Source organism: Desmodus rotundus, chromosome 4 (assembly GCF_022682495.2).
Source record: "Desmodus rotundus isolate HL8 chromosome 4, HLdesRot8A.1, whole genome shotgun sequence".
In the NCBI taxonomy this organism is placed as follows: Eukaryota; Metazoa; Chordata; class Mammalia; order Chiroptera; family Phyllostomidae; genus Desmodus; species Desmodus rotundus.
The window spans coordinates 24,389,875-24,414,005 of NC_071390.1; the positions used below are offsets into that span (position 1 = coordinate 24,389,875).

The window sequence follows — 24,131 nt, forward strand, 5'->3', positions numbered from 1 at the left end:
CCCAGCTGTGCCAGAGAATGGAATGTGCTGCTCTGGGTGTTAAAACAGACCCAGCCAAGGAAGGGGGTGTTGCTGGGAGCTGGCGCAATGGGGGGAGCTCCTGCCACAAGGCTTCCTCTGTTCCCCTGGAGGCTGAGCCCACTTCGTTAGGGCCAGGGGTGGGCAGGCCCCTCCTGTTTGCTCCGTGGCTCAGAAGCTCCAGGAGCCAGTGGGGACAAGGCAGAACAGGGAAGGTGGTCAGTCAGGAGTGCTATGTTCTCCCGAAGTTTTTCTTACGAGGCAGCTGTGAGGACCTGTGGCACAATTCACATCCCGGCCCAGCGGCTTACTAGCTACGTGACCTGCAGCAGGTCACTCCCCGCCCCCCACCAGGGCCTCTATTCCCCCATCGGTTAAGTGGAATAAATAACAGAACCTAGCCTTGGGGACTTCCATAAGATTTCAATAACGTGCTCAGCATGTCGCCTGGCACAATAAACATAGGTGTCATCGTTATCTTAGGGCCACCCGCAGCAGGACCGAGAGCTCCATAGAGACCAGGGGATGAAAATGGAGCCTCGTTTGGCTTCCGCATCAAAGGTGATCATTGAGGACCACAAAGGTCCTAGAAAGCATGGCCAGGCCAAGGTCGGCCAGGGCCTCTAGAGGCTGCTCCCACCGCTAGCAAACCACGAAAAGATAGGCAGAACCCTCAACCCAGGCCAAGCTGTGGGAGCTGGCGGCCCATCCCAGGGCTGCCCCAGCAGACACCAAGGCTGTCGCCGAGCCTGGCTCCTGCCCCCTCCTCCTGGGTGCTTGAGAACTGGAGGGACTTTTAAACAGGCACCCAGCTCTGTGAAGGCCGGTCTTTCAGGCCATCGCACGTTCGGCCCTCTCCACACCATTGACCCCAGCCTGCCAACTGTGGGGCACCATCCCACCCTGATAAACCCCTCCGTGGTTTCATTTTCCTGCTGGCACCTGCCCTCTAAAGGTGTCCCCCAGCCTGCTGTCCCTGAGGCCCTCACATACACTGCGTGTGAGACAAGGTGTCTCCCCCTCACCTCCCTTCTGTGGGGCCACCGACCTCTGATGACAGGAACCGTGTTTCTCACGCCCGTGCCCCATGCCCTGCAGGCTACTTGCACTACAGTTGGCATTTCACCAACATGAAGCAATTTCATTTTCCCAAAATAAAATGATAGTGACTCTTCTTATTCCAACTACACTCTGGCCTCTCTGAGATTCTTTCCTGAATGACAATCTAAGATTATTCTCTGGTATAAAAAAAAAAAATTCATTGTTCTAAGCCGTCCAGGGCAGAGCTGTTTGTCCTCTCCCTGAGGACGCCCAGGATGGCGGTGGGGAGGTAGTGTGCGCTGAGCACTTACCCTGTGCCAGGCGCTGGGCTCCAGCCTCACATGTACCACCTCCTCCAATCCTCGCAGCAGCCCGACAAGGCCGACATCACTCCCCCCATGCCCATTCTACAGATAAGTAGACTAGCGTAGGGGGGAATGCCCCTATTGCAACTCCCATGGTGTCCCTACAGCCTATGGTGGAGCAGGGCCCAGGAAGGCGCCGGCCCACAGCAAGCACCCACCCCAACCACTGCGAGGACACTCCCTGGCTAATGCAGGCTCTCTGTCCCCTGCTCCATCTAATGCTGTGGGGAACATACCTCCTCAAATGGACACAGCGTCACTTCCACAGTGAGGCTGGGCTGGATGACATCTGAGCACCCTTCCAACTGACCCACCGTGAGGCAACCTCCACAGGAAGCGCCTGCACAGCCCCAGCACCTATTCCCCCGGCTTATGCTATCATTCCTGTCCCCTTTGGCTCCAAGGCCCTATTTTCCTTCCTATTCCCCCATCTTCACCATTCCTCTGGCCCACCAGGCTGCTGAGGCTGCCTTAATACTTTTTTTTTTTTTTTAATACTTTTTAAAGTGAACATGCTCATCTGTAAAAATTGCCAGAACAAGGTCCCGGCTGCTTCCCTGCCTCTCAGGGCCCTTAAGGAGCTGTTGGGATTCCCCAACACTAGGGGAAGTTCCTGAGCTTTGCAGAATCCAACCTAGACGAGATGAGACCAAGGCTGCAGGATGCCGCAAGGACACCCCGGCACCTCAGTCCAAGTCGCACATGCATGGGGCTGCCACCTAACCTCAGCTCCCTTGGGTGGGGTCTCACACTCCCTCCCTCACTGCCCCAGGCCTACTGTCCGGAAGACACAGCTCAACCCCAGCCCTGACCTGCAGAGTGCCATGCTGAGCCTTTCACAACCACCACTTCACTTCCCTGGGTCTCAGTTTCCTTGCCCGTAGAATGGGAAGGAGTATAGCACCTGCCTCCTAGGTGCTGTACTCCACTGAGGACTAAACTAAATACTGAGTGCAAAGCACTCACCACACTGCTTGGCAGCCAGGGGACAGCCCACACCCCAGCTTTCAGAGAAGTGCTTACACCCCCATCTCACAGCCAATCCTCTTTCTGGCTGCCTCTCGGCCTTATGGAGGGCCGATCCTTTTTTGCTTTCTCAGAGGAATTAGCTAAAGTCTTTCCATTCTAAAGCCTGCATTGCTTAAGAGTTTACCAAATTCTGGTCCCCACCGACCCCAGCCCCCACAATTTGGTCACAAGACAGAGCCTCACGCCAATCCAACAAACATGTGCTGAACCGTCCTGTGCAAGGCACAGCTTTCCTCCCCCGGCCCCAGCTCGCTCCCAGCCTTGAGCCTCCTCACCCCGCAGGCACCCTGTCCTGCAGGCACCGCCCAGGCCCACACACTCGGCCGCCACTGGTGGGATCTGGCTCGCCAGCTTTGGGGAAAAGGTGAGCACAAGGACCAAGCCAAAAACATAAGAAGCATGAGGCCTTTTTATTGGTAATTCTCCATATACACAGAAGTCCTTTAGTTCCTCTCCAGTGTAAATAAAGCACATGGTACTTAACTCTCATCTCTGAACAGAACAAAGGAGCCCGAGGAAGGGGGTACACCAAGGCCTCCCTGGTTCCCTGTGGACTTGAACCTCACTTGCCTGGAGCAGGCCTCTGTCTTCCCAGCCCTCGCTAGACTGGTCGGCCTGGCAAGAAAGCTGGCCTAGGATGGTCTTCATCTCCCCAACCTCCCTCCTGGGTCCCTCCTTAGGGTGTGGAAACATCTCCAGCTCCTATGTGGACTCAGAGTACCGGGCAGCTCAGGACTCCAGGGAAGCATCCTAGGGCAGGGGAAGGCCCCGTCTTCCTGAGCCCATTCCCTGTGCTACATGTTCCCAGGAACCATGCAATAAATAAATAAATACTTCAAAAAGGCAGGGCAGCTCCAGGGGAAGGAAGGAGTGTCTGGGCCCGCTCATGGCTTAGAGACACAGCGCCCCAAGAGCACAGAAGCGAATGAGAGAAGATGGGGACCCCAATGGCCTTATCCCATAACTGAGACTGTCCTGCTGGAGAACAGCCCTGGAATCTATGACCCAGCCTGGCGAGATCATATACTTCCCAGGCCCCCGAGGGTCAAGGGCTTCGGGACCTCTGCTCTGCTCGCCTGGTCTCACACTCTGTGAGACGCGGCACTGGGGAGGGGATGCGGCTCTGAGCCAGAGGACGGGTGCCCGAGGCGCAGGGCAGAGGAAGCAGAAGTGATCCAAGTACCTGGCATCTACCCAGCAGGGCTGAGGACACCAGGGCAGCACATGGGCTGAGATTCTGCAAGTCAAGATCTCTGCAAGGTGGGGCTGAGGTCCTTCGAGCTGCTGCAGCTCCCTACGTTTTGCACTGGCTCTCCCAGGCCCTCCTATACATGTCCTCCCCTGGGGGAACTTGGGAGCTTTAACCCTGTTTCTAGAAACCTTTTTGGTCTTGTTAGCCTAGGCCATACCATCTGGTGGGGAATAATGAGATCCTGGGGCCTGAGGGACATTCAAACAGTAGTTGGGGCATGGCACTCCCAAGCCCTTCTGCAGACTCTCAGAGGCAAAGGGCTTGGCCCGGTACCCAGCAAAAGGAAGATCTCTTTTCCCAGTTTCTCATCTTTGTTTTCAGAGTATTCCCAGCCTTGGAGAGACGCCCTGACCCTCAGAGATCCCAATTGAGACCAGGCATGGCTCTCTGCTGCCCTCTAGCTTATAGTGCCTGCCCAGCCCTGAGCCCACTAACAGCTCAGGACAGAGCAAGACAAACATGCCAAGCCCTCCAGGGGCTCCTGTCCCCTCCAGGGTTTGAGAGCAGCCATCATGGCCACCTGCAGGAGTGGGGAACAGATGCAGAGCCTGGCTGGAGACAGCGAGGGCAGAAAGGGGAAGCCTACCTAGTGTTTGGGTCACATTTGCCCAGCACACGCCACAGGGGACTAGGGGTAGGGTGAGTGGGGTCTATCGCTGGCCAGGAACCGGCACCTGCTTGGACCCTGTCCCTCTTCTCACTTGCTCAAGGTCTGGTTACACGAGGCGCACACAAACACAGTCTCTCTCTGGGCTTCGGGGGCTGAAAAGGAGGAAGAACTTGGTGAGACGCTTCCTCGTGCCCTTTGGCTCATGGCCGCAACTACTAGAGCCGCCTCCCCAGCCCCCAAAGCCCCACAAACCACCTGCTGTCCAGCCCACACCCTTGCCAGCCCAGCTCGCTAGCCTGTCCTTGGAGACTCCTCTTTTCATACGGGGACCAGGGACTTCAGGGGTGGCCATGCCAACAGCAGGCCTCTCCCAGGTGTTCTATGCGTCAGAAATGACTTTGCCACCAACTCAACACCCTTAAAGTGTTTTTTAAATAAAGTACCAGAAGAAAAATTTCCAAAATGTCTTAACAGTGGCTTTCTCAGGGTGGTAAGGTCACAGGATTATTTTTCTCTTCCTACTTCTACACAGTGATTTCCCAAACATCTAGTATAAGCACATGCTACTTGCATGACCAGAAGGAAAAACAAAAAAGCCTTGACTTCTCACTGTAATACACAATAAGGAACTACGTAAAACATGCTCCCTTTTTATGCATTTATCCTTTGGGTGCATCAGCGCTCTGCCTTTTGCTTCCCTATATGTTTTGTTTGGGTTACAATGAGTGTGTACAGTATGTACAGCTTTTATAGAAGGAAAAAACATTCTTCTTTATTGTTAAAAGTATTGCTAAGGCAATAAAAAGAACGCAGTTTGGGATGGCGGTCTCCTCTGGGAAGGCAGGCGCGGCACTGGGGAGCCTCAGTGGTGCGGCTAACGCTGCTCTATTTTTTAACTTCAGTGAAGCAGTCACGGGCATTTGTCATTATGCTTCGTAATTCACACGCATCATAAATACTCTTTTGCATGCACCAAGTATTTCAGTATTTTGTTTGTTAAAGGGTGATGGAGGAGACACCACTACAGGCCAGACTAGGACCCCAAGTTCCCCCGGCCTCTCACTGACCCCTCACTCCTATCCCACAGGGCAGCACCTCCTCAGAGGCAGCGGGAACCAGCCAAGCCCTCCCACCGCCCTGACCCCCAGCTGCCGGCCCCACGCACCTGTGGCCCCCATGGAAGACTTGGGCACCTTGAAGGAGCAGCACCGGGAGCAGAAGCTGTTTCCACAGTTACTGCAGCTCCGCTGCAGACATGAGCCAAGGTCAGTGTCAGATGCATCCCCAGGCCCAGGCACCTGGAGCCCCCAGCACCCCCCTCCTCTGCACCTGCTGATCCACCCAAGGGACCTGGGTACTGTAGGGCTGGGGAGGTGTCAGGTGGGGCAGGACTGAGACCCACTGGGACCCCCTCAAGGAGACTTACCCTCTTCTTCAGCACAGAGAAGGTGGCGGAGCAACCCGTACAGCTCCCTGAGAAAGAGGCAGCAGCTCAGCCTTGACCCAGCCTGGGCCTCTCAACGGTCACCCGTTCCTGGGTCTTCTAAATAGGGGCACTCAGGACACCAGCCCGGCCCAGGCTCCTTGGCCAGGAGCAGTGAGCAAGGGAGCCAAGTCCAGATCCAGAGACAGAAGAAGGAACCGACGTCTCCAGACTACAGAGCTGCCAGCCCTGCTCCCTCCTGCGGCTCGGACGCCCCACCTGCAGGTCCCGCTGAAACAGGCACATCCAGCAGAATCTGCCCCCAGGAAGCCACACCAAGCTGGCAGCACCTGAGACAACAGGCATCCCTCGGAGGTGGCAGCCCCAACGGCCTCAATGAAACCTGTCTGACGCAACCCCTTCCCAAGTGTGCCCTTATAAATACTCCACCCACAGCTAACGAGAGAAATGCCTCCTAAAACCCCAGACCCTGCCTTCTGTCATCTGAACATTGCAGGAGAGAATCTCAGAACCAGGCACCTCCTGAGAAGATGTGCAGGGTGAGAGATGCCAGCGCCATGAGTGGAGGGCACTATAGGGCGAGACAGAGCTGGGGGAGAGATGCTGCCTAAACCCCCCGAGACAACAAGATGACAAAGCTTCAGACAATGACAGAGGGGTCAGTGGCAGCTTAGGAAATGGCTGGGAGGAGGCAAGGAGGGTGTAAGAAAAGATGGAGGATGGGAAGGAGGGGACAAGTCATTCTTTCAGAGGCCATTTGAAGACAAGCAGGCCTACTACAAATGGTGCTCCCCTCCCACCTGTGCTCCAGGAACATCAGAGACAGAAAAGGTAGGCCGAAACAACAGTCTGAGGAAGGGGGTGCCCGAGGGTGCATGGAGAGGATCAAAAGGATGGCGGCAAACTGATCTGAGAGGAGAGCAAAGGCCACACTGGGCCCTATGACTTCAACAAGCTCCAGGAGCAAAAGAAAACTCTGACAAGGACCAAGAAAGTTCCCAGGGCTGCCCCAGGAGTACTGACCATGGTCCAGCACACATGTGTCCATGCAGGTGGGGGAACTGAGCCAGGGGAGAACAGGCAGGGTCCACAGTAGGCACCAGGGTGTTCCCAACAGGGGACCAGAGAGCCCTGTGGGCCCAGAAGGAAGCTGACTTGGGTCCTAGAAAAACTTCAGAAGGGATAAGGCTACCGGAAGAGGTTTCCAGAAGTTGGGGCACAAAGGCCTCCAGTGATCTGGTCAGACCCACTATTAGCTTCAGGGAGCACAGCTGTGCCTACTGGACCACCTGTCTGGCCAGGTACGAGAACCAGGCCTCACCTTCCCACAAAGACCCCAAAGCTATATTGGCAGCTACACGTGGCCCCTTCCTCTGTCCAGCCAGAATCCACTGCAGCTCTTGCTAATGGTTACCCACTGTGTTCAAGGAAAGGCAGACTCAGCCAGGGCAAGGAGAAACCTAAAGCCAAGGTGCTTACAGTAAATGTGCTGCTATCAGTCAGGTCATGGCCCCAGAAGAGCACGGAGAGAGGACAGCGCAGCAGGTGTTGCTGGCTGGTGGTGCCAACCCAGGAAACAGGCTGCTCCAGGACCCTGTCCCCAACACTGAGAATGTGGGCAAGGCAGCCTGCCTCTGCTTCTCCTTAGCAAGGGGGCGGGCGTACGGGACTGGAACGGAGCTGCTCAAAGACTGACACCCCGGCCCATGTTTGGGGTCCTCTCTACTGGACAGAGTGCCAGGGCCAGGTACCCCAAGGCAGCCACGTGGTCTAGTGAAATACACATGTAGCCAGGCACGGGCCAGGGGCCAGGGTGGGGCTCTCGGTGCTGACACCAGCTCAGACAGGTGGATGGAGGAGGAGAGCAACCTGCTCCCTTCCAGCATCTACCAACCTCTTCTGCCCCCATTCTCAGAATGGTCCCAACTCGCCAGGTGACGATGCCATGGGGCAATACAGCAGGGAGGAGCCTGAGACCCCACGGGGGCTGCAGGGCAGCAATGACGACGGCACCTCCAGGACAGAGGGGGCCCTTTCCATCAGGACTCTCCCACTCGGAGGCCAGAGAGAAGCTCCTGAGCAGCCGGTCCTCATTCCTCCCATGCGCCCCCTTCGTCCACTGGCAGCCGGAATAGAATGGCCCCCAAAGCCACGCACCTCCCCTTGGCCAGCAGGAACCAGACCCAGGAGCAGAGCGGGTACACCTGCCCCCCCAGCAGGAGAGCCTCCCAGGGAAGGGACAGCGAGAGGTCTAGAAGAATGGGGAACTAGGAGGGATTAGGAAGAGAAGCATGTCTACCCTTGCCATCCCCACAGGGCCCTGAAAGGGCCTTCAGCCACCCTGGCAGGGATCACCTGAACGAAAACCAAATGCAAAAACGAGCAGACATCGTGCCAGGGACAAAGGGAGGATGATGGGTTAGAAAGAACACAGGAGCCAGACAAGATGGCCTGGACTGAATCACTACTCGAGCATTAACTGGCTAAAGACTTTGGGCAAATCACTCTTTTCACCTCAGGTTACTCAACCTGTAAAATGGGAACATCTAAGGAAGGGCCTTTACTTAAAATCCAGATATAAGCAAATGGTTTGCCAAAGCTAAAGCATCAATTCTTACGTAGTGTCACTTGCGACTTCTGGAACCTGCCTGTCCCGTCACATTCACCATCGGGACTACACGCAATGGCACACTGAGCACGGGGTGCGCCGGATGAGTCGGCCACCATCATAAACAGAAGGGAGGGATCTTGAATGACAGGGGGCAGTCGCACCGCAGAAAGAAACGGCGACCAGGACATCTGGTCCAGAGGACACAGCTGCCCTGGCTGCTGCAGGGACAGAAAGGCAGCCCCGGGATCAGAAAGGCAGTCCTGGGTCAGATTCCTCAGGATAAACCCAGGGGATTCTCCCCGGTCACAGACCCTAGAAGTCACTCCCACCAGAACACAGAGTACAGCCCCCTCGTCCTCCTCCCTGGCCACTGACACCACACAGAAGCAAGGCTCTTCAGGACAAGGGTGACCCGAGCCACCCGCTCCCTAGGCTTCAGCCATAACTCCACCCAGCCTAGCTCCCATTCCCCTGACCTGAGCCAGGATTCCACACTGGGCTGCCAGTCAAGTCCACTCTTCTCCACAACTGCCCTCCCTGACCCACTGCCAGCCCCCAGTAAAATAGGACTGGCCAATCTACGATCTTGGCTGGGGACCTCAGGGCTCTGTGATGCCCAAAGATACTGTTTGCTTTAACGTGCTTCCACCTGGACAGGAAAGATCCAGACAGGCTCCTCAGCACCTGCAGGAGGGACCAGGGCCTCTCCTATTAACAGAGCCCCTTGTTAAGCACTTACTATGAAGCAGCCAGCACTGTGCAAGCACTTACTAAGCATTATCTCATTTGAGTCCCAAAACAACCCTGTAAGAACTATTATTATCCTCCTTGTACAGAGGGGAAACAGAGGCACAGAAAAGTTAAATAATTTGCTCCAGGACACCCAGTGGAGCTGGGAGTTACACCAGGCAGTGAGACTCCACACTGAGTACTCAGCCATTATGCCGCACTGCCTTCTGAGATCCTGCCTGTCTCAGGAGTACACCTCTCTCTGCGGCCCAGGGGTGGCATTTCTGGAATGGAACTCCTTGTCTTCCCACAAGCTACTGCTCAGTAAGGACAGAGGGACAAGAAAGAACCCACACTCACTCTCTCAACGATCCCACTATGAGTTTAACACCTTCCCAGGGTCCCATGGACTCCACTGCACTCCGCGCTCTTGACACAAACCAGTACCCACAATTCTAAGACGTCGGCCCTGTGGCCTGGCCCCACACCCCCGATCCCCAGGCACTGGCCTTACCAAAGTTGTTGGTGGGGTACCGCTTGCGGAGCCGCTCTGTGAGCCGCGACACCTTGCTACGCAGCACTTCGTTCTTGCTCAGGAACCCGTTGTCCTGCAGGGCCAGCTCATCCTCTGCCGGGCACGGGGCACCCTCCTCATCCTCCTGTGGGAACAGCTGCTTCCAGTCCTGCCCACTGTGTGGCAGGGCTCCAGCGCCCGCGTGCAGAGGCACCCTGGCATGGCAGACCCCATGAGGTGCAGGGACAGCTGGCTCGGCCACCCTTCCCCCGCCGGGCCCCTGCCTGCCTCATCAAGGCTCTTACTCACCAGGACCACCAAGTGGGTCTCCTGCCTCCCAAGGTGCGGGGGAGAAAAGAAAACAGAGAGAGATAGCAAGAAGGAAGCTGCTAGGAGGGGCACCCCAAGCAAAAGGAAAACACTGGGGTGCCCCTCTGAGTTCTAAGCATGTCCCAAAGGGTGACATTAACAGAGGCCCCTATAAAAGGATCCCAACATCAAATAAGCCCGGGAGAAGCTATGTACTGTTTTTTCAAACTGGGTGAAATTTATTAAGTGGGTCATTATTTTAATAGAAGAGAACAGAACAGGAAAGGAAATATCCTTCACAATGTGTTTTTTAGGGAGCTTATTTCAGTGAAGCTTCACACACATTACAGGCGTAAGTGTGACGTGGGCCGAGACACGCGTGTGCTCCTTACCGTGAGCTGTGGACAAAATGCTGGAAAGCCCCTGCTGCACGAACGCCCTCCCACCACCACCACCACCACGACTCAGCCCACACTCGCACGGTGAAGCCCCCGAGAGCCCCCTCAGGGTTGGAAACACAAATGCCCGCGTGAAGCGGCTGGAGTGAGAGTGAACCGCTAGGTGTGAATCACAGGCCGGCGAAAACTCACTCCCCATTCCTTATATCTCAGTTTCCCCCTTTACACGGAGACACAAAGATTTCCTACTGTAAGAAAACGATAGCGCAAATGTGACAAAATGACAACTGCCACTAGGAGCCAGTGACCAGGAAACACAGGGAGTGGTGGGGACTATGTGACTTTTCTAAGGGGGACAGTTACTTCTCAGCTACACTGACCACTGCAGACTTGGGGCTACCAGAGCTTCGATTTTTCAGAAAAAATGAAATCCAGAGTTTTCACAGAAATCTCCCTGTGTTTAAATATTGGCTCAAGAAAATGTTTAAGGTTTATATGCCAAATGAAACACTGCAAACTATCAGCTTGAACCACTGTCTTAAAATCAGAAAGACTAACTTGCTCTGACCTAGCACTTGGCCTTGCAACCACTTTCTCCAGCCTCCCCTCTCTGCCCCCACAAATGGGCATCTTTCAGACCTCTTCTGCATGGGACCCAGAAGAGGGTCCTCCCCCTCATCTGCCTTCCCACATCAAAGGTGCCAAGCCCACAGCCTGCAGCCATGGTGGTAAATGACCCACCTCCCCCAGGAGGGCACTGCCCAGAGGCTTCCAGAGCCACCCCTGCCCTGGGCACCCAGGACTGAGCACTAGATCAGCAGCAGGACAGGCGAAAGTTCAGTGGCACCCCATCCTCTGGTGAGATCTAGCTCAGAGCAAGTTTCATCTTCTCGCTGGATATAGAGAATTTTAAAAATCCAGACTTAGGATGTGAGAAGCCACACAGCTCCTGGACCACCCAACTTCTGGCCTGGTCAGTAGAGGGTGCTGGGGAAGGGCCACCCACCTCGATCGCATCTTTAAACTCCTCATCAGGCTCAGCCTCCTCGGCCTCCTCCACGCTGCCTGGCGTGAGGTCCTGGGAAGAGAGACTTCATTACAGAAGGAAAGGGAGAGCAGCCCTGGCCCCTAAAGCACAGGCCCCCTCCCCTGAGCCAGTATCCAGGTTTCCCAAAACGTCTGTTCCTGCCCCAGAGGAAACGACACAACTGCAAGAAAGAAGGACGTCATGGGGAAGAGGCACTCTCTGCCCTAGCAGGGACACGAGTGGGACCAAGACCATGAGGACAGCAGGGCTGCACGGCACAGTGGTGGAGGGTCTGACCAGGTCCTGGCCACACCGCCCGCCAGCAGCTACTCTGCGCCTCAGCCTCCTCATGGTCAGAAATAACCTACACGCCTCATGGGGCTGCTACCCATAAAGTGGAACAGCAGAGTAACTGCTCAATAAAGCACAGGGTGGCTATTATTATTACAATTATTAAGCACTTCGGAGGGGATGAGGCCTGGCAAGAAACAGGAACTATGCCAAGGCCAGCCCAGGAGTTATGTGGTATAAACCAGCTGGTGACAGGAAGGCGCAGGCTCTGCCCTGGCAGTGGGGGTGCTCACCTCTGTGGGCGTGGGCGCAGGTGTGCAGTCTAGCAGAACACCCTTCCCCCCAGCATCTGGGGGAGGTGGGCTCTGGAAGGCACCCTCTTCCTGGGTGGGTTGCATCCGCCGCTGCAGAGATGCCCTGTACTCAGACACCACTACCCAGGGAAAGGAGTGGGGTGGAAGGCAGAAACAGGATGGAATGAGTGGTGTTTTGAGGGTATCCACGTCAGCCACTGGCTGCCTCTTCCTCCAGCACCCCACCCTCTGCTGCAGGAAAGAGTCACCCTCCTAATTCTGAACAGGTCACCTAAGCCTCGTAAACAAAACAGAGATACCACCACCTACCCTATGAGACCTCTATAGAAAGATTCAACGTAGTCAGTGCTCAATAAATTAGGGATTCTGTAACTAACTGCCCAACCACAGGAAGGAAAACGAATATAGCAATCAGCCAAACATATGTAGAGGCCCAAGTGTCTGTGACTCAGGGCCTCTCCAGACTGCCTCACTGCTTTAGAAGCCAGATGGCAGACAGGGACTCTGGGATCACACAGAGATGTGGCAGCAACTTCAGGGGGCTGCATCCCGGGAGGTGGGCGGCAGCACTAGGAAATCCGCCCCCTGCCCAAGCTCCCGCCCATCTCAGAAAGACAGAGGGACCCCTTGGGTAGCAGCCTAGCAGCCTCCAGTTCCCCAACTAACATCCCAGAAAGACAGAGCTCAGGAGAGCCCTCCTGGTGTGGTGCTGCCCCCTAGTGGAAGGCACAGCAAAGAGATGATCAGCTGCAGAGACAGATAAACAAGGAGCCCCTCCCTCATGCTCTCCAGGCCTTACCTCGGAAGAACTCCACATTCCCTAGAAAGAGAGTGCTGTTTAAAAGGGCAAAGACCCAGCACAGCGGCAGCAGATACAGCACACAAACCGTGCCCAGAAGAGCCCCGTAGAACCTGGATGAACAGAGGAACCACCGGGTCAGAAATTCATAAGGCAACAATTTGGAGCACACCCACATGGGCGCCAAGCAAGAAATAGCTCTGGGCAGTTCATAAACTGACAAGATCGGCTGACCAAACAAGTGCACAACAGAGAGGAGGCAGGCTTTACAACAAGTCATGGTTGCCAGTGACGGACCCTGGAGAGGCCGCCCCGGGGGCTGAGGCCCTGTAAACTGGTTCAGCACGCACCCTCCTCAGGCTCCGGAATCAAGTCTAGAAAAAGACAAGCTTGGCTGCGAACCCAGCTTTGCCGCTTCTCTTGCGGTGTGCCCTCAGCGAGGACCAACTGCTTGGTCCTCAGGGAGGGTGCTACTTCCTTCACAGGTAAAGTAGGGATTAAAATAGCGCCCACCTGCTGGAGCTGCTATGAAGGTGAGACCGTACACAGGAAGTGCTGAGCTCCGGGCCTGATGCAAGGGGAAAACTGAGTATTATCTACAGATAAAGGGCCTAAAGAACATTCCTTCTGTGTGATCCAGTAGTTCCATCTTTGAATTTATTCTAAATTTTTTTTTCAAAAGATTACAGCTAAACCCATAAAAATACTCACTATAAGGTTAGTAATAAAAGTAAAAACTGACTAAATGTATAATAGAATGGTTCCATAAATCACAGTATATTCACTATCAATATTAATGTGGCATTACAATAATTCCAAACGCCACGCAGCAGCAAAGAAAACCACGTCTGATATTTAGTGGGAAATGGAAAAGGAAACAAACAGAATCGCGTGTGCCATGCCGCTCTAGCTTGTATGCATACGACCAACTCCAGCAGTCGATCTAACAGGAGGTCAGCTGCTGTATCCTGATGGGGGATTACATGGCGAGTTATTTTTCTATTACTGAAATATTCTTACCACATCTAAAAGGCGCCTCTCTACAGAAAAGCAGCGCACTCCCACCTACGAGCCTCTGTGCTGGGCCTTTCTCCCCCTGAGCTAGAGGCAACTGGCTTTGCTGGGGCTCAACTTGCAAATTCCTCCAGGGCAGTGGTGGTGGGAGCGGAAGGGCCACTCACTGTGAGGACACGGTGGGGTTCTCCCAGTGCAGCACTCGGTAGACAGCTTCACAGGCGCAGCACAGGCGGCTCAGGAAGGCCTCCAGCTGGATCAAGCTGCAGATGCAAGGGGCTTCTGTGAGCCGCACGCCCCGCCCCACTCACCCAAGGGACCCGACAGAGCTCTGGGGCAGCAAAGCCTAGGATTTCACAGGCACAGCTGGCTAGGGATGGCCAGTCTCTTCACACCCTCTGGAGGGGCCAGAGAACTCAGGAGGAAGTGCATACATTTCTGTCCCTTGGTGGAACCCCTGCTGAGGTGGACAAAACAGGGCAAAGGTTCCTGCTTTTGTCTCTTTCTAACTATTGCTGTGAGGCCAGTTACTTACCTTTACTTAACTGGGCTGCCGTTTTCCTCTATCAAAAGAGGAGCAGGGTACCCACCAGATACACTAGAGCTGTGAGGATAAATGGCAGGAGGTAGACAGGTCAGTGTGCCTCCACCTGGTGTGTAAGGTGGGCTCACTTGGAGTGGTTTTTTTTTTTAAATGGATGTACCCCAGAAGCAATGCGCACAAGCTTGTACAATGAGCACCCAGATCTTGGTTTCTGGAGGGATCTTAGACTCTAGAGCTACAGCAGGGAAAGTATAAGATCAATTTGAACATCCTATTGTACCATAAAGTAAGGAAGCATTCAGCCCTGGCTGGTGTGGCTCAGTGGACTGAGTTCCGGCTTGTGAGCCACAGGGTCGCTGGTTCGATTCCCAGTCTAGGGCACATGCCTGGGTTGAGGGTGAGGTGCTCAGTAGGGGGCATACAAGAAGCAACCACACATTGATATTTCTCTCCCTTTCTTCTCCCTCCCTTCCCCTCTCTAAAAATAAATAAATAAAAATCTTAAAAAAAATAAAAAGTAAAGCAGCACCCAAAAATGATGGGGGCATATCAAAAGAACACAGGAACCAGCTCAAAAGAGACCTTACTGGCCAAATCTATGACAATTTGAAACAAAATAAATAGTAACACTAAAGGATTATAACACTTTGAATTAAATTTTAAAATCTTGAGTTCATATGGATAATAAGTAAGAATTATAGTAGAATGCCAGCTAACAATGACAATTAGAAAAATCACCTTCATAACCATCACAGGAATAAACTGGTGAAGGCAAGACCCATCAATGGATTTGAAAGTAGTGGGTAAGCCCTGCCTGGCATGGGTCAGTTGGATAAGGGGAAGTTTACATAAAAGACCTTATTAATACAACTGGTAACATTTCATTATGAACTCTATATTAGATAACAATACTAATGTTAATGTTATCAATGTAAATTTCCTAATTTTGACTGCAGGACTATGGCTATATAAAATAATGTCCTTGTTCTTAGACAATATAAATGTGGAGAGAGATAGATGCAAAATGTAGCAAAGTGTTCATAATGGTTCTGAGTAAAGGACATATGAGAGTTCTTTGTATCATTCTTGCAACTCTTTTGTAAGTTTTTCTTTGTTTTGTTTTTTTTACTTTCACAACTTTACTAAGTCATGTATGGGTTTACTAACTACAGTTAAGCATTATGCCATCTATACCCTAATAAAGATTGAAACTATGCATTCCAGTTGACTTTAGCTTAAAATCATTTCAAAGTAAAAAGCTTTTGTTTGTTTTTTTAAACCCAGACACCCAGGACCCCCTCCAGATAACTGACTCAGATTTTCCAGGGGGGCCAGGCCTCTGTTTATAGCTTTTTGGGGGGGGGGAGCTCCACAAATGCCGCTGCTGTGGAGAAAGGGCCGGAAGGATGAGAACCCCCACTTCAGGTCAAGAAAGCCCCGTTCAGGAAGGGCTCACTACATGGCAGCTGCCACTCAAGTTATGTTAATATTATTCAACAGTCTTAAGGTGCTTCCTCTCTGGCCCTGGCTGTGTAGCTCACTTGGTTAGAACAGCATCCCAGTACACCAAGGTTGCAGGTTTGATCCCTGGTCAAGACACATACAAGAATCAACCAATGAATGCATAAATAAGTGGAACAACAAATGACTGTTTCTTCCTCTCTCTCTCTCTCTCTCTTTCTAGCTCCCTCTCCCTCCGTCCCTCCCCCCTTCCTCTCTCTAAAGTAAAATTTTTTAGAAGTATTAACTGTCACATTTAAGAAGTTTCTCCATAGTGCAGTGACAATGACTAATATTTACTGAACACTTCCTGGGTACTGGACACTCACTCGATCTTCACAACCACCTATGAACAGATGAAGAACCTGAGGCACAGGAAAGCTGAGCAACTCGCCCAATACCACACGGCAAGCAAATGTGAGAGCTGGGACTGGAACCCAGGCCGTGGCTCAGGCAAGCACATGCTAAGTCAAGACCCTACACTGTCTTGCCAGTGAAAAGAACACAAGCTGTGAAACCACCTGGACCTGGATTCTCATCCCAGCGCGGTCAATCTCTAGCTGCGTAAGCCCTTTTCCTCATCCATAAATGCGGGATAATAACAGTAGCTACCTCCCAGAACTGCCAGATGAAAGGAAACGCCATCTTTGGTTTGCCTAACACAATGCCTGGTGCACCCAGTGTGGCAGGAGGAGTTCCTGTGACGGTCCCTCACCTCCCCAGCCCCTTCCATACTCACAAGCTCTTCACCTCAGCCACAGCCTCGGGGCGAGACAGGCGAACTCGCTGCAGGTCCTCCTGCCTCACACTGTGATACTTCCTCCGCATCAGCTCGGACTCCGGCAGCCGTGCCCGGCAAACCTCCTGCAGATAGCCCAGAAGGGCGGGCACCGAAATCACCAGGGCACCCACCGAGTACCACGCACCTGTGGGATCAACACCACTGTGGGTAGGTAAACGGGCAGCAAGGGTCAGGAGCCTCACCCACCCAGAAGTCCACATGCTCGCTCCCTAACCCAGGGCTCCGTAGGAAACAGTGTCTCCCCCTCACTCTCCAGCCCCAAACCCCAGCTTTATTTCACCTCACAGAACTTATCACATGACAGACTGTAGGTATGGTTGTTGCCTCGTCCACAAATGCGGCTCTTTAGGGCTGGGACTCTGTCTGTGTGGTCACGCTGGAGCACCAGACCCCGTGTTTTTAATATGAAAAACTATGCTAGCACACAGTAGGAGGCTCATGCCCGGAGTCTGGCCACGGGGACCTCCCGATGACTGACAGTTTGACCTTTGGGCCCCTGGGGCACACTGGAAACCCTTCCTTTGATTTTCAGGCTATCCCAGACCACTATGAATTAAAAATGGTGAGGCTGGAAGAAAATCCAAAGAAACTTTGGTGCACCTGAGGTAGGCTAATAGAGTACTGAGCACAGAGCAGATGTTTGTAAAATATCTGTCATGTGAACTGACTGACTTTGCAAATATGTCCAGAGAAACTTAACAGCCTAGGAACGATATCTGAGTTTCAATCGAGCAAAGAGCCCTACCGGGAAACAATGGGAGGTCTTACGTGAGATGGGTTTACTTCCAGCCCTCTGGGCGCATGTACCTCCCTAGGAAACGAAGGGGGCACTTGAGAAACCAGTCGAGAGAAGAATGAATGCATGAATAAAGGACCCGGCTCCACGGACCTTTCCGTCCCGAGTCCTTCCGTCATTCCCCTGAGGGTTCAGCTTTTTTTGCAGCCCTCAGCAAGTGTAAGGGACAGGTAGTGTGTACACCGTGGACACACTGAACAAAGGGATGATTCCCGTCCCAGGAGGGACAGAGCAGCATGGCGAGAGACTCCACCAAGCTACTCAGATTGGCACTCAATTTAAAACTCACCAATTGCTTATTTCTGGAATTTTCCATTTAACAATTTTGAAAATATTTTTAAACCCTGGGCTAGCACACAGTAGGCTGACACCATGGAAAGCAAACCGTGAATTACTGCAATACATTGGCTGCTTACTCTGTGTCAGGCACGGAGCTAAGTGTTATACATAGATTATCCATCTCACTTCTTTGAACTGCCCTCTGGGGAAAGCACGTACTGTCCTCCCTTCGGAGAGAAGAGAAGTTAGGCCTTAGGTCACAACGCCAGCCCTGCCAGGGTTCTAGCCCAGAGTGGGTCTCTCTCAAACCCGTGTTCTGACACCCTGCAGACACAGAGGAAGGCCAACTCTAGGGCCAGACCAGTGGCTCCTTCACACAGGGCTGCTTCCTCCCCACATTTATTCACAAAAAAAGAAAAAAGAATAAAAACCCAGCCCCTGGAAGCAGTTCTTACCCTCATTCAAAGTGAGGAACAAGACGTTGAGGCCCAGGCAGGTCAGCAAGGAACACAACGGTGTCTGCCACCTACAACACAGAGCACTCCAGTCACCAAAAATGAGCCAGGTGGGGAGAGGGAGATGAGCCAGCACAGGTAAGTCATTACAACCAGGAGCAAGGGGACCTGCCATGGTTCGTGTGGCTCAGTGGGTTGAGCGCCAGCCTACAAACTGAGAGGTTGACGGTTTGACTCCCGGTCAGGGCACATGCCAGGTCCCCAGTTGGGGATGTGCAAGAGGCAACTGACTGATGTTTCTCTCCCTCTCATTCTCCCTCCCTTTCCCTCTCTCAAATAAATAAATAAAATCTTTTAAAAAAGAGAGAGAGAAGGGGGCCTGGAGCTCAGGGTGTCAAGGAGAAATGAAAAGGAGGTCTCTCACTTGGACAGGCAACTGGGAGAAGAGTTCAAGGTACATATTAGGCCCTGGGGTGAGAAAAGGTATCCTCTCAGAACTAGAAGACCTGTAGAACTTTCTCCGAGAAGGAGAAAAATATCCATAACATTGTCTATTAAGAAACCTAGTTAGGAGTGCACTTTCCCTTTCTACCTAAGATTGTCTTTCCCTGGCTGGAGCTGGAGCTGAAACAGCGAACATGTCTTGCTGGAACACAGTGAAGCAGACCAATGCGGGCCAGAGCAGAACGGCTCGGCGCAGAGCTGAGCAGACAGAGTGGAGCGGACCAGACCAGCACAGGGTGACGCGGACCAGCATGGAGCGGGGTGGAGCAGAGCAGAGCGAGAGGGCCAGGTAGAGCTGTCTGGCCAGAGAGGGGACTGGCCCCAGGGCCACCTCACGGCCTGCTGTTTTCACAGCCCCTATCACAACTGAGCTCTTTGCACTGAACAGTTTCCTGCTTCACCGCACTCTAAATCAGGGAGTCCTGTTGGCGCTGAGCTGGTGCCCACAGCCACCTGCTGACAGTCGTTTGCGCACATCCACCCAGCACTGCGGCGGGCGCTCAGAAGAAACCTAGTTCATACCATTTAGCCTGTGTTTCGTAAGGTTCGATTCTCTTTGAAACCTGACAGTGACAGAGATTCTACTTTAAAATTTTCCTTTATTTTCTTATTGGGATGTAATCTGTATATAGCATTGTTTTTTACAATTTCATAAGAACATATATTCATTGCACAAGATTCTTTTCTTGTTTCAGCAATGTTCAGAGTTTCTCTTAAACATACATTAACTCAAAAGGAGAAAAATAGTTTATTAAAAAAAAAAAAAGACAAAACCAGGGTGTAGCGTTCTCTCAGCAAACATGCCCTAAGTAAACAGGAACAGATGGAAGCAAACACACACCCACCTCCCACCATCACCACCCAAGGGCAAGGGAGAAGCCCCCACAAAGCAAAGAAAGACCAAAGACTGCTGAGCCCCAGTGGCTGAGGACAAGCAAACACTGCTGGCTTAGTCCCTATTAAGAGACATCTAATGGGGACAAAGGAGCACAGATGTAGCAATCAAGCCCCTGACACCTACAGCCTAAAGAGCAGTGTCAGTCTATTTAAGGTCAGCCCTCAGAGGAGAAAAACATACAGAAAAATAAACAGGTAAGTTGCTGGTAATCAATATATTCAGAACTTAAATGTATTTTTCTTTTGTTCTAATAGGGGTATTTCAGAGTTATTAAATGATGTTAACTAATTTATATGCTGCTTTTATTTCTTAATAGTTATAGGAAGGGAATGAAATGACCTCTCTCTGCCTTTCTCTTAAAATTCAACACACTCCAACTGTACCGCCCTAATTAGGCCTCCAAACCATCCAGTGGCAGCTACCAGGGTAAAGCAAATTAAATGTCAGGTCTAAGGCCAATCCCATTTCAGAAATAAGAGCATCACACAGCCACTGAAGTCACCTTCATTTTAAAGCCTCTCCCATTCCATCTGTCTTTACTGACACTTTGGACATGGAGACCTACCTACCGGAGTAGCTGATCGCAAAAGAGAGGAGTCTCTTAAAAATCTGCTGCAGCCCTGGGCTTCAGACCTAACAAGCCAGAGCTCAAGATTAGGTCCCTCTTCAACGCCAAATCCTCTTTACTAAGAAAAGAACCATCAAACACACACACTAATCTGACAGCCACTTTCACAGACCAGTGCTCTAGTCTTCCAGTGGCACAGAGACCACAGCTCCTGAGAGCTTCTCCTCCACCCAGCTTTAATCAATCCCACCACATCCTCAGATTTCTAATTTCGTACAAGGAGAAAGCCTAACACATTAGTGCCAAGAAGCTTTATAAACCAGCGGCAGAAAAAGAGAAGGGCAGGGTATATTTAACTTTTGTGTTTGGCCCCAAGAAGGCAAAACATACACACACACATATTTATGTACATGTGTACATACATCTGCACTCATACATGTACACACCTGCACACAAAGCAGAAATCACCAGAGAGCACAGCCCCATGCTCTCCAGAGCCCACCCCTGTACTAGAGAAGACTGAAGTTCATTTCGGAGAGTTGGTTATGGTGGGATTATAAAATGAGCCCCTCCTCATACTACCTTACTATCCCGTGCACCAAAAGAACGGTGATCTAACAGTAAAGAACATTGCTCTAGAACAATGACTAGCTCATCTCCAGAGACAATGCCATACATTAAATGGGTTCCAGGAAGAGTAAGAAAAATTAGGGCCTTGGTTAGAAAGTTAAAAATAAACCTCCCACTACGTCCACACTGCGGTGAGAATGATTAATCAACAGTAAGCACCCTTAGAGACTAACCCAACTCCACTCACTCTGCCTCCTACCCGACTTTCTTGAGTATCTTGGAGCGTTGAAGGTCTTTTATGAGAATATGATAAAATTGGAAGCTTCTCCCTAGAAATATACACATGTGCCCACATATAATTTTTCATTCAGGGTCAGGAGCTTCATAGGCCCCTAAAGCCAACTGCACAGGCTTCCAGGTAAGAATGCCTGCTCTTTAGGAACACCAGGTTTACGTATTCCCACTGAGATGCAACATTAAGAGAGGAACACATAACCTTCGCCCTGACTGGATGGCTCACTTGGTTGGAGCATGGTCCCATGAACCAAAAGGTGGCAGGTTCAATTCTCGGCCAGGGCACGTATCTAGGTTGCAGGTCTGATCCCTGGTTGCACACATACAATGGGTCAATGTTTTTCTCTCTCTCTCCCTCTTCCTTCCTCTCTCTCTAAAATCAATAAACATATCCTCAGATGAGGATTTAAAAAAAGAACACTTAAATTTTGTAAAAAAAATTTATTTTTAATTTGAATCTAATCCAACCGTTAGAACTAACTTGCAGTTTGCACCGTGAGGAAGCAAGCAGACATATCTAGGTAGGAAGTTCTCCAGAACAGTAAGCTGAGTCTCTTCAGCAAGTCACTGTCATAAAAGAAGAAACCATTTGATTGAGAAAGACTTGAGACAGAGTAACCACAGCAAATGTATAGTCTTGGTCTGAAACTTGATTTGGCAAAAAAAAAATTGTAAACGATATTCTTGGGACAAATGAGGAAATCTGAATATGAACTGGGTGTAAGAAGATATCATAGAATTATTGTTAATTTTTATCAACTATGATGTTAATTTGCTTATGAAAAAAGTCCTTATTTAGAAATAAACAGAAGTATTTATAGAGTAGGATGGCACATATCTGTAATTTAAAATACTTTAACAAGGTTGGCATGACTCAGTGGATTGAGTGCTAGCCTGCCAACCAAAGGGTCACTGGTTCATTCCCCATCAGGGCACATGCCTGTGTTGCGGGACAGGTACCCAGCAGGGAACGCACGAGAGGCAACCACACAATGATGTTTTTCTCCCTCTCTTTCTCCCTCCCTTCCCCTCTGTCTAAAAATAAATAAATAAAATCTTTTAAAATACTTTAACATAAGGTATAAAATGAGCTGAAAGGAGAAAAAGAAAATTATGGATGAAAATCAAAGCAGCATAGGAACAAAAAAATTTGATACCCATAATCCTAAAGGATTAGTGAAAACGGTACCTGCTTCCTCATAGGTATTTCTATTTCTTTAACTTACGTTCAAAATTATATCCCAAGTTTAATATTAATTAAGCTAATATTGGATGGGGGAAAACAGCCTGCTCCAGATAGAGAAGGCCCAGTGTTCAAGGTTAGCTTGCAGTCCTGAGGTATGAGCTTATTCAGCGACCAGGAAGCCCTGGTGAGAGGCCAGATGGTTCCCAGTGCCTGCCTCTCCTGGGCTGGGCCTGAGACACATGGTGGGCCTGGAGTAAGCCCAAAGGCCCAATGGACCTCCCAGAATCTCTTTTCACTAGGGCCGAAAGGACGGCCCAACCACTGCCTAAATGGCCAGTGCAACTACAGAGCAGGAAGTCAGCAAGTCAGAGCAATTCTACAAAGTCTGTACCTGAGCAAGTACCGGACACCGTCACCTGCGTCCTTCAGGGGTTCCAGGTAGATCTCCAGCCTCTTGTAGGACAGAACCAAGTTGAAAAGATCAAACGCCGGAGACTTGGCAGGGGCAGGTGGAGACTCCAGGGGAGCCTCGGGCATCACGCTGGGACCGGCCTCACACCCACACCCCTCGCGCTCGGAGGACTGCATCCTGCAACCGTAATGCCCGACATTTGCGTCACACGTCCAAGGCCCAACACACTTCTACTTGCGTTATTTCACGTGGTGCCCACAATCAGCCCGGGAGATAGGCAGGGCTACAGGTGGAATGTCCACCTCACAGAGGAGGACACTAACACTCAGCAAGCTGAAGTGAATTACCCAGATGCAAAACGCTGCTCTTCTGACTCTGCATCGAATGTTCTTTCCCCCACAGACCCATCATGAGCACAAACAGTAAAGACCAAGCACACCTGGTTGCTCGAGGGAGGCAGCCTGGGGTCTCAAAAGAACTTATGTCCTGAAATATTTATCTCCTGCTCTTCATCTGGTTAATTCCTACTTCTTCTTCAGGTGTTTGCCTTAAATACCACTCCCTTGCTCTGAGAAGTCTGCCAACACCTCCAGTCCCGACTAGGAGACCCTTCCCAATGCTGCAGGATCACGTGCTCCCCCTAACGGCATTTATCACACCAAAGTAACACTCCCCGCTTTCTTCCCAAGCTGCCCCTCTTAACTCTGAGCTCCACCAAGTCAAGGACTACGTCTTCCATCCACGAATGTTGCTGCACGCAGTGGGCGCAGTGAGTGAACTGCCCACCCTCCAGGACCCCAGCGCTTCCTCCCGCGCCGCCCCATTCTCTGACCCTTCCCTCTCCCTTCTGTTCCCAACAAGTTCCTCCACCATCCCTGCCCACTACCCTCCCCTTTCCCCCTTGAGCCCCACGGAGCAGCCACCACCTTCCGTAACGCCCCATCTCCCTTCTCTGATGAGAACCACAGGAAACTCTAACCCTCTTGCCTAATTTCAAAGTCCCACCCAAATGCTAAGCAGAAAACAAGGGGGCGGAACCTCGGCGCCCAGCAACATTAACCAGTCCCAGGCAATGGGGTGCAATCTAACGGCGGGGGGCGACAAAGGGGCCACCGGGGTCCCGAAATCCCCGCAGGCCGAGTTAGGACTAGAGGACCCAGGGCGGGCGCGAGGCAGGAGCCCAGGAGGGGGTGAAGCAGGTCCGCGCCGGCGGGCCTCGACCAGGACGTCGGCAGCCCACAGAGCCTGAGGGGGTCGGGCGGCCCAGACCAAGGAAGGCCACGCCCAAGGTCGCCAGGCCAGCAGGTGGCTTCCCCCAACCCCACCCAGTCGGCAGAGACAAGGGAGTGGGGAGGGGGGTGGCACCTTGACCTACCCGGTCGCGGGGTTGGTTGAGGGAGGGGCGGGGACGGCCAGGGGGCACTGATAGGGCCGCCGGGCCCCGGAGCGTTTCCTCAGGCCCGCCCCACCCCGACAGCGCGCCTCTCTCCGGTGCCACTCAGAAGCCGCCAGCCCGGGAACCTCCTCCTCCTCCTCCCCCGCCGCCGCCACCTCTTCC

At 52.1% G+C, this 24,131-nt stretch overlaps 1 protein-coding gene across 7 annotated transcripts in view; it reads right to left on the minus strand.

The window, feature by feature from the left end:
* The window catches only part of ZFYVE27 (zinc finger FYVE-type containing 27), a 59,668-nt gene extending 35,537 nt beyond the window's left edge, over positions 1-24,131 (minus strand). Inside the window, exons 1-13 of one of the 7 annotated variants that reach the window (XM_024563182.3) lie at positions 23,949-24,131; positions 22,553-22,750; positions 18,142-18,212; positions 16,549-16,735; positions 13,933-14,028; positions 12,752-12,864; positions 11,932-12,071; positions 11,327-11,398; positions 9,923-9,943; positions 9,614-9,758; positions 5,742-5,788; positions 5,481-5,562; positions 2,845-4,467 (exon numbers count right to left, since the gene is read on the minus strand). In XM_024563182.3, coding sequence (XP_024418950.1) covers positions 4,403-4,467; positions 5,481-5,562; positions 5,742-5,788; positions 9,614-9,758; positions 9,923-9,943; positions 11,327-11,398; positions 11,932-12,071; positions 12,752-12,864; positions 13,933-14,028; positions 16,549-16,735; positions 18,142-18,212; positions 22,553-22,749 — 1,236 coding nt within the window. In that variant the 5' untranslated portion in view covers position 22,750; positions 23,949-24,131 and the 3' untranslated portion in view covers positions 2,845-4,402. Of the gene's footprint in view, positions 1-2,844; positions 4,468-5,480; positions 5,563-5,741; positions 5,789-9,613; positions 9,759-9,922; positions 9,944-11,326; positions 11,399-11,931; positions 12,072-12,751; positions 12,865-13,932; positions 14,029-16,548; positions 16,736-17,379; positions 17,423-18,141; positions 18,213-22,552; positions 22,751-23,499; positions 23,558-23,611; positions 23,912-23,948 lie in introns of those variants that run through there. The other 6 variants (XM_045197467.3, XM_045197466.2, XM_045197471.2 and 3 more) reach the window with 6 other exon arrangements.